General features: G+C 37.3%; 2 protein-coding genes across 3 annotated transcripts; one reads left to right on the top strand and one right to left on the bottom strand.

Annotated features, from left to right (window-relative positions):
* The first annotated feature begins 1,876 nt into the window (after positions 1 to 1,876).
* On the top strand, positions 1,877 to 14,697 carry LOC101746633 (TBC1 domain family member 15). 2 transcript variants are annotated; one of them, XM_004929377.4, is made up of 10 exons: positions 1,877 to 2,107; positions 6,433 to 6,625; positions 7,236 to 7,655; positions 8,815 to 8,986; positions 9,887 to 9,983; positions 10,458 to 10,874; positions 11,799 to 11,986; positions 12,243 to 12,369; positions 12,924 to 13,149; positions 13,958 to 14,697. In XM_004929377.4, exons 1-10 carry the CDS (start codon positions 2,066 to 2,068, stop codon positions 13,972 to 13,974), a joined length of 1,899 nt encoding a protein of 632 aa, XP_004929434.1. In that variant the 5' UTR covers positions 1,877 to 2,065; the 3' UTR covers positions 13,975 to 14,697. The 2 variants fall into 2 exon arrangements, with proteins under 2 accessions (XP_004929434.1, XP_012548676.1); XM_012693222.4 differs by having other exon boundaries at positions 12,924 to 13,181.
* On the bottom strand, positions 14,263 to 17,408 carry LOC110385781 (zinc finger protein 506). The gene is made up of 3 exons (XM_062671364.1): positions 16,920 to 17,408; positions 15,717 to 16,655; positions 14,263 to 14,794 (listed from the first exon to the last, which is right to left on the bottom strand). The coding sequence occupies exons 1-3, from the start codon at positions 17,049 to 17,051 to the stop codon at positions 14,690 to 14,692; spliced, it is 1,176 nt and encodes a 391-aa protein (XP_062527348.1). The 5' UTR covers positions 17,052 to 17,408; the 3' UTR covers positions 14,263 to 14,689.
* Positions 17,409 to 17,623: the final 215 nt, after the last annotated feature.

Genomic DNA, 17,623 nt, shown 5'->3' with positions numbered 1-17,623 from the left:
CTAGCTGTAATCAATGGAGTTAACATTGAATGAGACCAGTGTGCTTAGTGCGAGTTTTGAACGTTCTCGATAGCGTAAAAGTTAGCTCATATTTGTATGGAATGGGATCGTTTGCCTTCCTTTGCCGTTAGGGGCGCTGTTCCAACTGCATACCAAATTGGGTTAACTTTTACGTTATCGAGAACGTTAAAAAACTCTCACTAAGCACACAGTTTTTTTTTTGTTGCTTAGATGGGCGGACGAGCTCACAGCCCACGTGGTGTTAGGTGGTTACTGGAGCCCATAGACATCTACAACGTAAATGTGCCACCCACCTTGAGATATAAGTTCTAAGGTCTCAGTATAGTTACAACGGCTACCCCACTCTTCAAACCGAAACGCATTACTGCTTCACGGCCGAAATAGGTGGGGTAGTGGTACCTACCCGTGCGGACTCACAAGAGGTCCTACCACCAGTAAATCGATGAGATTAAATCAAATATTTAATCTGAATTAATGTCTTAAATTGGTGGTGAATGGTGGTTAATGTCGTAAAATAGTGGTGAGCTCTTTAAAAGAAATTGAAATGCCAAATGTCAAATAATTATTGCATTTTCCCATAAATGTTCATTTTCACAAATGATAAAAATTTAATAAACTACCAATATTACACGTTTAAACTTGAAAAAATAATACATCAATATAAAATATAGGTAGCTTCTATCCTCGCGTTCAAGGGTAAAAGTCATAGAACTATAGTCGGATTTTTAATTAGACGAAGCTAGCTGACAGTAGCTAATGTCACTTTGTGAAATAATGTTGCTATATTTAAAGTAATAGTGATGCGTTCAGTTCTCGTTCAATCACAAATGAACTATGAGTGTGAAGAGTTAATCATTAATTTCAAACTATAAAAGAGTATTATTTATATTTTACAATAAAATTGTATTAGAGTGCTCCAATATATGTTGCTAGTAGTATGTAACTACAATCAGCTTTTTTATTTTCATTACCTACCTATAATTGTTATATTTTATACATCTATAATTTCAACTATATGATGTATTGGAAATATGACAGTCTTACAAGCTTCCTCGCAGTGTTTTTCTTAATTAAAACACTCGGTATTCAGTACAGCTAGATACTATAGGAACATAATATTTCGTCGAAAAATCATTGGTATGTACAAAGCACGCCTAAAATTCGAACCCCGTACCCGATATCGGCAATTCGGCACACCAACTGTTCACTAGACAAGTGAACAATTTCATTAATTCAGGAGTTTTTTCAATCGTTCACTTTGTCACAACACTATTTTTATTTCATCAAAAACTGACAACACAGTAAACGTCAGTTGACTTCGTCTAATAAAAAATCCGACTATATAGTTGTTCACAGCTTTATTGTTCTCTATTAGTGATTTTTACTCTAAGCAAATACATTCATCATAGACTATCACGTAGTTTCATTTCACATTTTTTTTTTAAGAGATTTTATGGCCTGGTAACTAAGACCTTTAAGTTATGTCTTATTTTACTTTATATTCTTAATTTTATGAAAAATGATAATATGGAGTGAAATTAAATGAAGATGATTAATTTGAGACATTAATCAACTGGGATGAAATTTAATGAAATGAGATGATATGGGATGAAATATAATCGCAGTAAAATGGTGGTCATTTACTGAGATTTTTTCAGTGGACTTTTTTGAGGAACCTGAGAAGTTACGTCCAGCAGCTTTGTTTCATTTTCCCACATTTGTGCACTTTCACAGATATTAAACAGTTAATAAACCACCATTATTACACATTTAAACCTGAAGAAACACTAAATAGACAAAATAAAACAAATCACACAAGTTCACTCCTCGCGTTCCCGCCAAAAAGTCTCTTTCATTTCACATTCACAATAATGCCATAGATTACACACAATTTTAGTTTTGCGACTGTCGACTGATCAAGTTGGTTTTACTTTGTTTGTTTAGATACCATGAAATTATGGCGTAAAATTCAATATTATTAGAACGTACCTATGTTGTGATTGTGTGTATTTTAGCGGGTGATTGTATCGTCATCATCATCATCATGTCTACGAGTTCGGGAGATGAATTACACGACCAGTACAAAGTGAGTGCATTGCTGTTTTTTTTTGTCCAATTCACAATTAATCATTATTTCTACCCACATTTCTATTTCTCACTCATCCAGTGCCCTTGTTTCTCAAATTGCTGAAAACTGTAAGAAGAGAATCGTAACAATAAATCAAAATAAAGGCTTAACAAATTGCGTCACATTGTTATTGTTTTCACGCATTCGTAATCAGGGATTCAAAAGACACTAACATTTTATTTTAACTCGATTACACTAAACACTTTTTTCGTGCAAACATAATTTTCATTTCCGATTTGTATTGCTGGAAATATCAATATCAAATATTTTACTGTATAAAGGATTGCAAACACCAGGAATTTAGAACAACCACCAATATATATAACTTTAATATATATTCTATATAACTTACAAACAAAGAAAAATATAATAATAAATCAGGATAGTTTTAATGTACGAAGATAAATTAAAAGTACAATAGAAAAAAAAAAGGTTTTGCTTTGCATTCAACAGAATATTAAAAATTTTCAGTTTAACAATATTTGTGAGTAATCATTACACAACACAAAAGTGGTAATGGGGCAATTTGCAAACAAAAGTTGTCAATTATTACAATGTATGCATGCATATATTTAATATGTAGTAAATAAAAAACTTTACTGGCTGTAATGGAATTATTTTGTTAAGATAGTTGGTAGTGCTGGTAATTCTTGACAAGAAAATTCATACTGAACTAATATTGAGTTTTGTAGGTAGTTTTGAGTAACATACATTATTTAAAAAAAAATTTTAAAGCATCAACTTCAATCATGAAATGTAATATTATATTGTGATCAAAACATGGTCTAAAAAGTAAAATGGGCAGTATGAAAAAAATAATAAATATTTCTTTTATAAACACTTTGATTTGGACAACCATTGCTTATGCAGTCCAAATAGTTAAAGTTAATCGGATGCATAGTTTTCATTTCTTCTATAAATGTATCTGTTATTTGGGTAATATAATGTTGCGAAGGCACATCAGTGTACAATTTCCCACTGAGAGCCCAAGAACTGTCAGAACAAACTCAGTCAAAGTTAGTACTCCTTATCCGTGTTATTTTTCTTAAAAACTCTTGTTGCTGTGGTGTGGCAGTATTTTAAATCCATCATTGGATTTACTTGTACAGTTAAATCTCGCATTGATTATTACCAATGTGTATGGTACCACAATATATATAGTTATATAATAGTATAAATATAGTTATTTAAAAATTAAATTAAGTTTATGACTTGCGAAAACTGAGGAATATCCTATACTGGATTTGTTTTCGATCCTCGGTGCATTCTAGGCAATTTAGAATAGTTTTATTTTTATTTAACACATTGATTACCTTGTAGGTCAACTGTACCTTACAAGGTGTGCTGAAGTAATTATGTTGATTTCTGTCTTCAATCTTCTTACTAAGGTGCCAGAATGTCTAGTAGACTCTAGGAAAGACGAATCTGAAGATTAGAAATAGATTCATTCTCAATAGAACCTAAGAGACCTATAGAGATAAATTTCTAAGAGATCAATTTAGAGATAAATTTAAGAGACCTAAATGTCTAAAAAATACATTAAAAACCAAAGAAGGCAAAGTTAGGTAGTCTAGGCACTCAATTATAGAAATTGACATCATTACTTCAGTGCGCCACATAGGGCAAAAATGACCCACATCACAGTTAACGTGTTAATAAAACTGCATGGTTCTGGTATAATAAAACTTTGCAGTCATTGTCTAATTTGTTTTTTTTTTTTTTTGGTCTGATGACGTAATCTACAAGATCCTCGCGCCTAGGGGGCGCGCGGTTTATTTTAGGGTTCTATCAATTAAATTACTCCCCTGCGCTCTCGCCCTAGCGGTTCGGAAATCTCCCCGAGGTCAAAGCCCGGTCAAGGTAAGGACGCCTGGCCGACGGAACTTTCGAGGTGAATCGAATGATCTGGACATCGGCCGTCTCGGCACGGCAGCCGGCCAGGCCGTCCAGGTGATGCCGCTAGTGTCCCGGGATGCCCGCTGGGTCAAAACCAGCCTATCAGGTCAGGACGCGATATATCGCCAACCGGCTACTCTTATAATGATTTTACTCCTGGACGGCGCGCTAGAGTGCTGGTGGCGCGCCGCGCGGCCTCTATACTCTTAGGTCGCTCCGTGACCTTCATCAGTTCCGACTTAGGCCCGCCGCCTACAGGGGCCGGGACGTACGCTCGTACTGTCTCTTGCGCCTTCCGGCTCGACGGCAACGCATTTGGTGCGAAGAGAGTAGAGCCCTCCTTCTATCGTTCCGCCGCCTCCTGCGAGATGGTGAACTCGCAGAAGTCGAGCGTCATCTTCCAGGACGAGTTGCTGCCGAGCATCGTAGCTACGACAGATTCTCTCGCCAAGTCGAGACCCTCTCTGACGTTTGCCAAAAGAGCCGGCCGTCGCCATCAGCCGAGGGCTCAACTTTTTGAAATGAGCGCGGAAGCTGTTCCGACTGTACAAGTCAAGACAGGTACCGCAAGATCTTGGCTCGGATGCCTCCGTCACGAGGTAGGCACGTGACGGCTGCGCTCGCCGAGGCCCGTGAAACAAAAGTTAAAATAGCACTTTCAATATTTTCTGTTTTTATTCGAGAAAAAAAATTATTCAAAATTCGCCACAGTAAATTGATATTGACGAATGCAAAACAAGTTTATTTATTTAATGAAAGTAAGAAATTAATTAATAAACACAGATGTATTTGTTTACACAACAGTATATGTTTAATAAATAAATTATTTATTAAATTTCAGAAAAATAAGACTGTCTGCGAATCCCGCAGGCAGAGACAGGCAGGCATTAGACAATTTTTCTAATGAAATATAATACGTACTTAACAAAATTAAATATTTACAAATAACTTCCACGGTAAAGGAATAATATCTTGTTAGAAACTCGCAAAAATAGTAATTTACGTAACTACTGGTGGTAGGGGCGTCTTATGTACCCGCACGGGTAGGTACCACTACCCCTCTATACAGTAATGCGTTTCAGTTTGAAGGGCGGGGCAGCCGTTATACTGTTAAACCGAGTCTTAGAACTCATGTCTCAAAGTGGGTGGCGGCATTTGTGTTGTTGATATGTATGGGCTCCCGTGATCACTTAACACCGGGTGGGCCGTGAGATCGTCTACAAATCGAAGCAAAAAATTACCCTCCTGACTGAGAACGTACTCGTCCATTTGTCGCGATGAAGCTGTCCTAGGGGCTACTAGTGATCCCTCAATATTTTGAATGTTGCATGCGCTCATATAGCGGCAATATCTCGCTTTTTCTCTCACGCACAGGCCATACCAGTGATGAGGTCATTGAAAATTATGAACTTGGTTGTTATCTGAGTACAATCACCACATTTTATCACATTATTTTTCTGTAATTTGTGAATGGTGTTTATAAATTATTATTGTTCTCAGCTGTTGATGAAACTGTTTTGGGTTACAATTGAAGTGGGCCGTTATAAAGTAGGTACCTAAGCTTCGACTTCATATCTAATAGTGGGCTGTGTTAGTATCGTGAAGTCTGTAGACTTTTTTTATTGTCCTTGTAGGCAGACGAGCATACGGCCCACTTGATGATGAGTGGTTAGCGTCGCGACTTTAGCAATGCCAGGGGCAGAGCCAAGTCGCTGCCTACTGTAAATTTCAGCATCCACCACGATAAACACCGAGGGAACCGTGATATTGTGCAGACATTTAGTGCAATCATTAAATTAGGATGATCCACACACGTAATTTCGGATCCTCCCAATCCACTAAAGGTGCTTTTAGGTACCCTAAGCACCGGTCATCGTTCTCGTCGAATGCGTCGCTTGCGACGAAGGGGTCGGCGAGTAAATTAACCCAAAGACACAGCCTACTGAGTTTCTCGCCGGATCTTCTCAGTTGGTCGCGTTTCCGATCCGGTGGTAGATTCTGTGAAGCACGGCTCTTGCTAGGGTTCGTGCTAGCAAACAACGTCAGGTTTGAGCCCCGCGAGCTCACCTACTAGTTCGGAAAATCTAGAATAACCCCTCGAGGTTACTAGAATAGGTAGGCAAAAAAAAGATGATCCAATTTAAAAAACGGTTCGACATTCCTATTGGTTTTTGTTTTCCAAGTTGTATTCCTAACAGATTTATCGACCGAGACAAGTAAGTTTTGAGAATGAGGCGGGAGTAGTATTAGTCTTGAGTCTTGAGCTAACTGTTATTTATTTGTAAGTACTATCTTTGAATTAAAATGCGAAATCCTCATCCCCGAACGTGTCAGCAAAGAATCGACATAAATATTTGATTTTTGTTTCTTTTTTTATTTTTGTCCAGGACTTGTTCACGCAAGACGGGGTACTTCTAAAGACCAGTGTCGGTCGGCCGGTCTCCGATTTCAACTCAATCGGGATGCTCTGCATTGTACAGAACGCCGACGGAACTAAATGCATAGAATGGAGACCGAACGACTTGATCACCATCGATTCCGACACTCAAGATCAAGAATGGGCCGTTGTTAATACCGTTGGTATGTCCGTTGTTATTCGACACCTGAAAACATAACTAGCCTTAACTAAAGTTGTAAGTTGACATCTGATGATAATTGAAACGATTTTGTCGATGACGGAATAATAGTTAAAAGGAAATAAACATGGCAGCGATTAGAGAGTATGGGATAGAAATATACTACTTTAGTGTCGTTATCCAAGTAGACCAAACGCAGATCTTGAGATCTCCTAAGCGGCTACTGGAGCCCATACATCAAATGCAGCAGTCCACATAGAGACGTAGAGACCGACCTTGGTCGGAGTATCAATACTATGAAATGACTATCATGTCTTTCAGTCCGGAACTTTTGTGTTGCTGGTCTGTCGTGCTGTATATTTCTGTTTAGCTGTTCTTGTTTGAAGAAATTCATTAAAATGCTGATTCCTCATAACGGCCGATACAGGTCGATCGCATTCACGTATTTCCATCGACTCTGGCAATTGCTTAATTGGACGGTGAGCTTCGATTAAGTGAAAAATACAAACCCAAACCGTGTTCCAAACTGTCTCGCATCATTACCCCACCCATTTTTGGGTGCAACTCTTTCTTAAAGCTTGATAATTAATGATTTAATTGTGATCGATGGATAGGTCGCAGACAACGGACCCTAAGCGGTAACATAACATCGGATTACGCGAATCTTCGGGCGCGCATCATAAAAATACCCCTAGACGATTTAAAAACGTTTCGCATCACCCGTAACAACCAACAAATGCAGTTCTCGACGAAACCGGGAGTCTGGCAGAATACGTTCTATTTCCAACATGGAAACGCCGAGATATTCGTGGCCTATCTAAAGAATCACCTTAAGACCGCTAAAACAAGACACGACAGGAACACGTACATGGTGGTCGAACCTAACGACGAGTCCCAGGTCTTGAATAAATCGTTTGCCGAATTAGATATATTTACGGAGAATACGACTGATGTCGTGTGGAATTTGGTTTCTAATTTCAAACAGAGGCCTTACGAAACTACCTTAGAAGCGTTTTCAAAGCTAACGGATATTGGTAAGTGGTTGCGAAGTTCTCGTTCTAGCTTTCTGGTGGCGGGGAATGAATCTATCCTGTACTGTACTATCATTACTTTTATTTATCCAGAAAACTACAAATTTTATGCAACCTTTGCATGAATCGAGATTTAATTTTATTGGTAAAGGTGTGGTTGGATATTTGGTCGGTTGGATATACAGTTGACTACAGTATTGTGCCAAATATACGCACGCTCAATACCTATTATCGAAGCCGTTATATTACTAAAGATTGTCAGGCAGAGCCAAGCCGCTGCCTACCGTTAAGTACTCTCCACAAGCCTCGTTTGAAGAAGGGCATGTCATAGCGCTCGGGAAACACCGTGGAGGGGAGCTCATTCCATAGCCGGATGGTACGTGACAAAAAAGATCTCTGGAAACGCACTTTCAACGAACGCCCACTGCGTAGGTATTTCGGGTAGTATGGATGTAATTTTTTTAAATATTTACTAACAATCACGCCACGTTAACTGGTCCCGTGATAAGTTCGTAAAGAACTTGTGTTACAGGTACCAGATAACGTAAATAAATGTAAGATTTTTATTATACACATACATATATTTAATATACATCCATAACCCTGGAAAAGACATTTATATTTATCATACAAATATCTTCCCTTGGCGGGATTCGAACCCGCGACCCCCTTGTGTAGTGACCATGTCACTTACCACTACACCAGACGGCCGTTAGTCGTTTTTAGTTTTCGTTAGTAGTTTTTGCTCTTACATTGCCATAAGGATGTCAGTCTTACAGGATGCAAGGTCATGGATTGGCAAACGAGAATAATAAACTAGTGGGAGGGCTATCACGAACATATGGATTTACTAGTTATGCGTTTTGTTATACAATACAACAACTTCGACCTAATGCTTTGAGGTTCTCGTGATGTCTAAGATCTATGATAAGCGGCTCGATCACTTGCAACGAATACGGATAATAGAAAAAGAACAGGGTGTACAGTTGACTTAACTAACTAGCGAAGTCTGAATTAAATTCCTGTGAGCGTCTACTGGTAGTCGCGTGTGTGATCTCGCACGTATTTCGGCCACATTTCAATCAACCCTAAAAACATCTCATTTCATTACCAGCAGTAAAATCATGATAGATGTATAAGTCGAAAATTGTGTGTTGTCCAGTCTACTACGGCAATGAGGATGTAAACGGGAAACGAGACGTTTCAGAGGAGGTCGCCGACTTGTTGACTAAAAGCATGAGCGCTCTCGAGGACACGACCTCGGTCACCAGGAGCGACGAGTACGAGGTCATCAGCGTGAAGCCAACGTTGCCTCCCCGGCCGTGTATACCCAGGTAACTGGATCCGACTACGTGCTTCTGGCTCTTAAAACGCTGAATGCCATGTAGGTCACCGGCTTAGCCCGCTGAGTTTCTCGCCGGATCTTCTCAGTGGGTCGCGATTCCGATTCGGTAGTAGATTCATTCACAAAGCAATTGCTCTTGAGTTGTTAGGTCTCCTTCGGAGGCGCTCGGGCAGCTGTTAGCAAATCCCGCCCCTCCTGGCTGAGCCTTTGCTCGCCTACCTGTCTTGGTGAAACCGGAAAGGCCTCCGGGCCACCAGTAATCTTTCAATCATAAAAAAGGTCACCGGTGCCCTACGCGGCGCAGTGTAGTAATTTTTATTTATTGCTCAGATGGGCGGACGAGCTCACAGGCTACCTGGTGTGCGGTGATTAGTAGCTACTGGAGCCCATAGACATCTCCCACGTAAATGAGCCACCTTGAGATATAAGTTCTAAGGTCTCAGTATAGTTACAGCGGCTGCCACCCACCTTTCAAATCTAAACGCATTACTGCTTCACGGCAGAAATAGGCGGGGTGGTGGTACCTATCCGTGCGGACTCACAAGAGGTCCTACTACCAGTAAATCGATGAGATTAAATCAATTATTTAATGTATGTTTTAGTCTTTTAGGTCTCTTAGAAATAGATTCATTCTCGGTATCTTCGAGTTCGTCTTTCCCAGAGTCTAATAGATATTCCGCGCTTTAGTAAGAAGATCGAATAAAGAAATCGACATAATTACTTTAGTGCGTGTCGTAGGGCACATGGCAGTCAACGTGCTAAATACTGTCACGGACAAAATTCAAACCGAAAAATATTCTTTTGATATGCTGATTAGGGTTGTCGATTAAGGCGAAGTGGTCACCACCGGTCAGGGTTACTACAACATAAAAAAGACAATTTATTTCAGAGGTTCGCCACTGTCCACTGAAAAATGGGACGCCTTGCAAGACGCGGACGGTAGGATCGTGGAGGTGGAGGGAGTCAAGCAACTCATATTCAGGGGAGTGAGTAAGATTTCTCTTGACTTTAATTCTGGAGACTGGGCGTGACTCGTGGTTTGTTTAAGTTGAAACTGATATTGCTGGCCACTTGTCGTACTGTTACATCCCTAGCTTGGACAGAATGAGGTAATTAGAACCAAATTGTAATGGTGGGTCTTAATATCAAAATCGTATTTAAAGCCTTGCCTAAGCCTCGTCTATACGTGGTCGGTCAATCGGTGTTAATCCACAGAGCGACTAGTTTAATATACTGTATTCTTTTAATAATTTTGAGGGAAATAAGAAAAAATCACCGGATTTCGTATAACAGCACCTTGGTGATTGATCCGGTATTAACCTACCACAGTGGTACCTGGTTTGCCAAAAGCTTAAAAAATTCACTTAGACTTCGCGCAATCGCAAATATATACAATACAACAAACAAACTTACAGATGCCCATCACGAATACCTTACCAAATTCACTGTAAACATTTCAGGGTGTTGCACATTCTATACGCAGCACCGTATGGAAGTATCTCTTGGACTATTTCCCCTGGAAGATGACGCATGCAGAATTAAAAACGTTACAGAAGAGAAAAACCGAGGAATACTTCTCTATGAAACTCCAATGGAGGTCTGTGACCGAGGGGCAGGAGAATAGGTTCTCTGAGTATAGAGACAGGAAGAGTTTGGTCGAGAAGGATGTGAACAGAACGGACAGGACTCACCCGTTTTTCGCGGGGGACAACAACCCCCACTTGGCCGTGCTCCAGGACATCCTGATGACCTACGTCATGTACAACTTCGATCTCGGGTACGTGCAGGGAATGAGCGATATATTGGCGCCTCTGCTGCTGCTGTTAGGAAACGAAGTGGACAGTTTCTGGTGCTTCGTCGGCTTCATGGAGAAAATTGTGAGTGATTTTTTTTATGTATTCGGGTTTTATCGATGCGCCGGCAGAGCGTGTGGGTCTGAATGCAGTCATATACGTCCACGTACGTGTCAAAGTCTCAGGCTTAAACCGGATCGAATCATTATTCGGTGGTGCTTATCCGTGCAATTCTGCAAGTTGATAATGAGCATGTGCTAAGTAAATACTTCCTTTAAAAATCTGGTGTCTGATAGTCGCATCACATAAACCTCAAGTTTCAAGGATGTGGTGGCATTCATCTTATAATATTTACTAGCGGACTCGGCCACACGTTGCTGTGGCTGTGGCTTAGGTTTTTGTTTCTAAATAACTCGCGGCCGCCTATGCTAATACCAAAAATTGACAACGTAAGAATTGGATTTCACTGTATTGTGTTTACTACGAAATACATTTCACTTATACTTTAGCCTCAGAAACACGTGGTGCTTATGCCATTAAATTGTAGCTTATGTGAAACGTTGGTATTTTTAGCACAGCGCCATCTATGAGATATTAAAGCCACAGTATAACAATTGTCTGTAAAAACTGATTTAAGGCACCATCTGTTTTAGACTTATGAAACTTACAATTAATAACAAAAATCAACATAAGAAATCATTTTATTGTTAATTAATAAATATTGCGACCATTCATCGAAATAAAAACCATCCTATCTCTCAAGTTGGATCGAACTGCACATGGTGTGCGAATTTTATTATAATCGGTTAAGTGGTTTAGAAGTCCATTGAGGACAAACATTGTGACACGAGATTTATATATATTAAGATAAGCCCCGGCAACCACTGAACACCCAGTGAGCCGTGAACTCGTTTACTCGTCTAAGTAATAAAAAATGTAATCCTATCTATATTGGTGACATATTTTGATTTGTTCATTATTGAGATAGATCTGTTGTACTGATTTTAGGCTTCGAATTTCGACATGGACCAGGCCGGAATGAAGCACCAGCTCTTGCAGCTCCAGCAGCTGCTGATGTTCGCTAGCCCGGAGCTGGCCCAGCACCTGTCACAAAAGGACTCCGGGAACATGTACTTTTGCTTCCGCTGGCTGCTCGTATGGTTCAAAAGGGAATTCTCACACATCGATATCATGAGGTTTGTTTCGTTAATTTTTTTATGATGATTTTTATGACCAAGGTGGTCTTGAGTGTGCCCGGACCAGTTCTTTCTATTTACAAAAATTGAAAAATAGTTACCGTAAATATAAGAAACAAACATAGATTATAACCTTTTTTATCCGATAAAAAAAAGTGTTTCTATTATAAATTCATACTACGTAATCAATATAAACACGTCTTACGTGTTTTACACATAAAGTTGGGCAATCTGTATCATTTGATAATTATTTCAGGCTGTGGGAAGTATTGTGGACGGGGTTACCATGTGCAAATTTTCATTTGTTGATATGCGTTGCCATATTAGATGCAGAAAAAGAAGTTATTATTAGTCGAGATTACGGTTTCACTGAAATATTAAAGGTAATCAATAATTTGACTATTACTTAATTTGCACTTTAGTTTTTCTTTTTGGTACTCCAGATGAACTGGAACCTGTAGTCAAAATTAAGTGAATCCCATTGTCACCTAGACAATGATGATTTAAAACTTAATTTGATATCAATCAAATTTATTAGACTAGAAAATCCTGTCAAAACCTCAAGCATGAACATAATTGAAAAAAACTGCCCTTATGATTGGATTGTGTCATTTTTTCACAACCCAAATAAGCAAGATCGGTTCCAATCCGCGCATCCAAATTACTCAAAGAACACATTTAAGTCTTATACGAATTCGCACTCAAAATATGAACTCTAGAGGAAAGTTGGGAAGAAAATTTTATTAGAATAATAAATATTGAACATTGATCTGTGGTGTAGCCCAAGAGTGCTGGAGTCGCAAACCTATTTATGGTAATAATTAGTCGGGCTGAAGATTATTTAAAAAAAATTGGAGATAGTTCTGTCTTCGTTCTTACAAAAAAAATAACAATAAAAAAACTGAATCAACATTAATATTTTGACATTTCCTTTCAGCATGTGAACGATCTATCGATGACTTTGGACGTTGACAGGGTACTAAGTTCAGCCGAAGGCATATATCACCAGATAGTTTCAGCCCCGCATTTGACAGATCAAATCAGGATAGTCTTAGGAATCGAGCCATTGAATCTGTCAATGTCAACAAATTCCGACCCTGAGCCCTCTACCTCTACTCTACCCTCTACCAAACCAAGTCAAGTTGAGCTAAAGGAGGGCAACGGTAATACCATTTTTGGTCAAGAAATGGACGAAGTTATGTATCAAATAGGATTAGATATGAATTTTTGAGTGGTGATTATAATATGTACATGTACATACAGTTGGCTATAGTAGATCGAAGACGCTTTTTAGGTTTGCCATATTCAAGAAAAACTTGAATTATGATGTTAATTATTAGTAAGTAATCAGAACTAAGACATAGTGAGTGACAAATTAGTTACAAAACAATTAATATTACATTATGGATTATTATTTCAATAATTTTGAATTATATTGAATGTGGCAAACATTCGTACAAATAACATACGACAAATACATGTAGTGGGTTGTGTATTGCTGTGATATGAAAGTAATTTACTAATAATTACTTTAGCTAGCATAGTTTATTGTTTTTGGAATGCACTCTTAATACAGACAAAAGCATAATATGCACCAAACATGCAAATTAACTGCTTGATAATCATTAATAACACTTAGTAACTTCAAAATTGCTTTTTAACGAATGTGATGAAGAGTTTCTGACCTTTATGCTATTGCTTAGCTATATAATATTTTAATTTTAATGAAGCTTCAAAGCTAACCACAAAATGCACTATAACTCACTTATAGCTAATGTGTGTATGCATTTACCTAGTTCAGAGGTAAATAATAAATGGTAGTGTTGTTTTTTCTGTTTTCTACATGCTTAACTGTTTTGTAAATGACGTTGAGAAATTAGAAATGATAATTAATTATATAGTTCTAGTATATTAATAGATTCATAATGATGTTTCTTTGTTAAAAAACATTGTTTTATTTTTCTATTTCAGGATGTAGTCGTATATAATGGATTACGAATAACAATAGTTACGAAAACTGTATGGGCTCTACTCGCCTGAGATACACTGTATCAAAGAATACTAACAGATGGTGTAATGCAAGAATTAATCAAGAAATTTGCAAGAACGGATGATGCAGATGGTTTTTTAGTCGATTTCTGAGTAGGTATTCCTATTATATTCCTATTCTTTAATTGACCATTTGTTGGTTATTTCTTGCATTAAACCATACGCCAAAACATGACTGCATTATAATAAGAATGATATTTTATATTTTTCTAAGAAATAAAAATATGTCATACGTAGATAATCTATTCGTTGGTTGAATGTACAAATTTTTTATTTTTAATAAATTGGTACAGGATGGATATTTTATAAATTTGATAATTCCAGCGGTGCTCGATTCCAACTAAACAATGAAAATGTTAAATTATCTTTAGATTAGAAAAAACATATATTATTTTTTTAATGTGCCTTTTAATTTGAAATAAATATGTTTAAATACATCATGTTCAGTGCTAATCATTTATAGGTGAGGAATTGTTAAATTAATTCAAAAAAAGAAAACCTAAATTTTTTTATTGTAAATCATTTTAAATTTCCAGCACTTGTTACTTTTTTATTACTTTTTACACATATTACAATGTGTTGTCTACTTGTAATTTTAATGGCGAATAATAATTTTAGTGCACACCGTATTTTTATTTAAATAAATGTTTTTTATCAACAGACTATTTGGTTCCAAATTTTGTGACTATCCTTGAACAAAATAAGAAATTTATGGCTGTCAGTTTCCTCAGTCATGTGTTTCGGCTTGAAGTAAAAAAGCTAAAACAAAAATGGTAACTTTAACTTATTTTACATCCGTCCTAAGGCTGGCTGTGCAAATGTTTCATACGGCGCACTAAAGCACAGTAACATTAACAGTAACGTAATGTAAGTAACAGTAACATTAACAACAACGATAGGGCCCTGTTGTTCTTCTTTTTTTTTTATATGGCAATCTGCTTCTTGCGATGCCATTGTTGCCAGTCGAGTGTGCAATCATAGGATCTGCACTTTTTGGCAGGAACGCGATGCTCCCCGAGCATTTTTCCGGAGCTCCTTGCAATGTCAAAGTCATAATCATCCCCAGTTGACACGACGGGAATACCAAAGGCCCTTAAGCTAAAAGGTGCGAAAACCAACCTAGATAAGAGTCAGACCTCGTGTCTCAATCGTTTTGTTCGTGGATTCTGGCCTAGATCATGGAATATGTTAAAATTTGCAGTCGATGTATTTGTAGTGATTTCAGTCAATGTTTTAGTGTAAAATAAGTCATTTTGTGTGTGATATTTTTACGAGATGATTTTGAGGGTATGATTTGGTTTTCGTTTTATGTCACATATCATGATATTCAATTACAATACGGGCCACCAAGTGTTAAGTGGATACCGGAGCCCATAAACACCACAATAATGCCCCCATGCACCTCATCTCATTCGAGATGAATTCAGTGCTGTTTACGACGTACATGGGATAGATAGCGTTGGTGTTTTACCAGGCCAAGACAGACAAGTAGACTCCTAAATATTAATAGATAGCCTGTTATAAAACCAATTTACAATTTCATAAAAATAGTGGTACATGAATTAGCAATCCGTAGTATACAATAAAAATACAATTTAATTGGGTACTTTACACAATATATGTAATAAATACTACTATTATTGATCAATAATACTTATAAAGTCATAATACTCATATTTACTTGTGTGTGTGATTTCAAATGTACATTCAGTCCATATCTAGTTTGGTATGATTTATCGCACAAGTGACAATGAAAGTTCTTAACCCCAGTATGAGTCAAAGAGTGCCTCTGCAGTTCAGATTTGGAGAAAAACCTTTTCCCGCATGTATCACATCGATATTTCTTTTCTTTCAAATGATTCTTACGTATGTGTGAACTTTTAGAGCTCGAGGAAATAAATGTTGCATTGCAAACTTCACATTTGTAGTTTCGTGTTCTTTTGTGATTCCATAATACGTGTGAATTGAGACTTCCCGGAACTTTGAACTTCTTGGGGCAGTATTTGCAGCTGTACGATCTTTCGTTACCATGGGTTAACATGTGGATTCTAATGTAATTTGGGGGGTAAGACCTACCGCATTGGTCACACTGACGTAACACTCTCTCCGTTTTAGTTTTACTTTTATCTCTGTTCGGCTGGCAGGTATGCATACTTAGTTCTTCCTCATTGAGAAAGCCATCCCAACAGTTTTCACACAAAAACGGTGTCAAGTGAAGTTTTCTGTGTAGCACCAGAGATCTGAAGTCTTCAAATTTGTCACTGCAATAATCGCAACTCCTTCCAGCTCCTTTTGTGGGATGACTATTAGTACAATGTTCGTTTAATGTTTTAATACAATTAAATTCCTGTTTACACACAGCGCAGTATATTGTTACGAGTTCCTCTTTAACTTTCACTTTTGTTTTGAATTTTTTCTTTTTTCTGTTATAATTTTTTTTATTTTCATCATGAGATTCACTTACGGCTTCGTAATTATCGTTTGTATGGTTTAAATCATTATAGTTTTCTATTAATTTCCTATAGCTTGATTCTATTAGGACTTTGAAAGAATATGTGATGGTTAGTTGGTGAGCACAGCTGATGCAAAGGTTTTCAGAAAGTAGGGGATCTTCTGTTACCTACAAGAAGAATAATAATCGTTTATTGTCAGCAAAAATCGAGAACATTACAAAGCATTATTATGTCACAAAATTTATTAACAAAAGAATAGTCACAATCCTAAAATTTAACATCACCTTCATCAGTATCTGTATTCCTTGTAAAATTCCGTTCTTTTTTTAATTAAATTAAATTTACGATCAGAACGATTCAATGAATTCAATGAATATTTTCCAACTAATAATTTTGAAACTATGGTAACTTAATTATATTAAGAGTAATACCTGATAGCTATAGAAATTCAGCAATATTTCCGCAAACTGAACGTCTCGTCCTCCTATGGAAATTGAAGAACTAATGGATCTCATGTCTGTAGAACTACCCAAACAAGTACGGCATTTATCTTTATAATTCATTGTTTATCCAAATGTTTCCTATATAAATTTTATACTTTACTAGATTTCTTTAAATAGATTCATTTCTTTTCATTGCAATTTGAATAAATTGTTTATTTACATACTTTACCATTACACTTTCTTTTACTTCATTTGTTTGACGGGACAGGCAAAGATAATATAGTCTATACAGGCAAATATTTCATCACAAAAGACTATAAGACTATAGTCATGTTTATTGTTAAAAAATTGAAGTGGCAGCAAATTAGATATAACTGATTAAATTGAAATCGAGTTATTTTGATTCGAACTCTTATTTCAGATTTAAACCTGAGGAAACATTGAATTACTACAATAATTACATACCTACTAGAACAATTCATAGATAATAACACGGTGACAGTTGACAATTGGTGTGTGACAGTTGGTGTGGTGACAGACAAAATGTTTTCACAGCGTGATCTGCCTGAAGAAAATATACAAATCAGTAAAACAGTCATAAATAACCGTCGTCGGAGGCGTAAAAGGAAAACAGCACAAAAAAACAAACAAATAGGTAACAAAAGAGATTTTCAAAATCTCAAACGGATACA

The sequence above is a fragment of the Bombyx mori genome, chromosome 12 (genome assembly GCF_030269925.1).
Source record: "Bombyx mori chromosome 12, ASM3026992v2".
Classification (NCBI taxonomy): Eukaryota; Metazoa; Arthropoda; class Insecta; order Lepidoptera; family Bombycidae; genus Bombyx; species Bombyx mori.
This window is presented reverse-complemented; position numbering and strand designations above follow the sequence as displayed.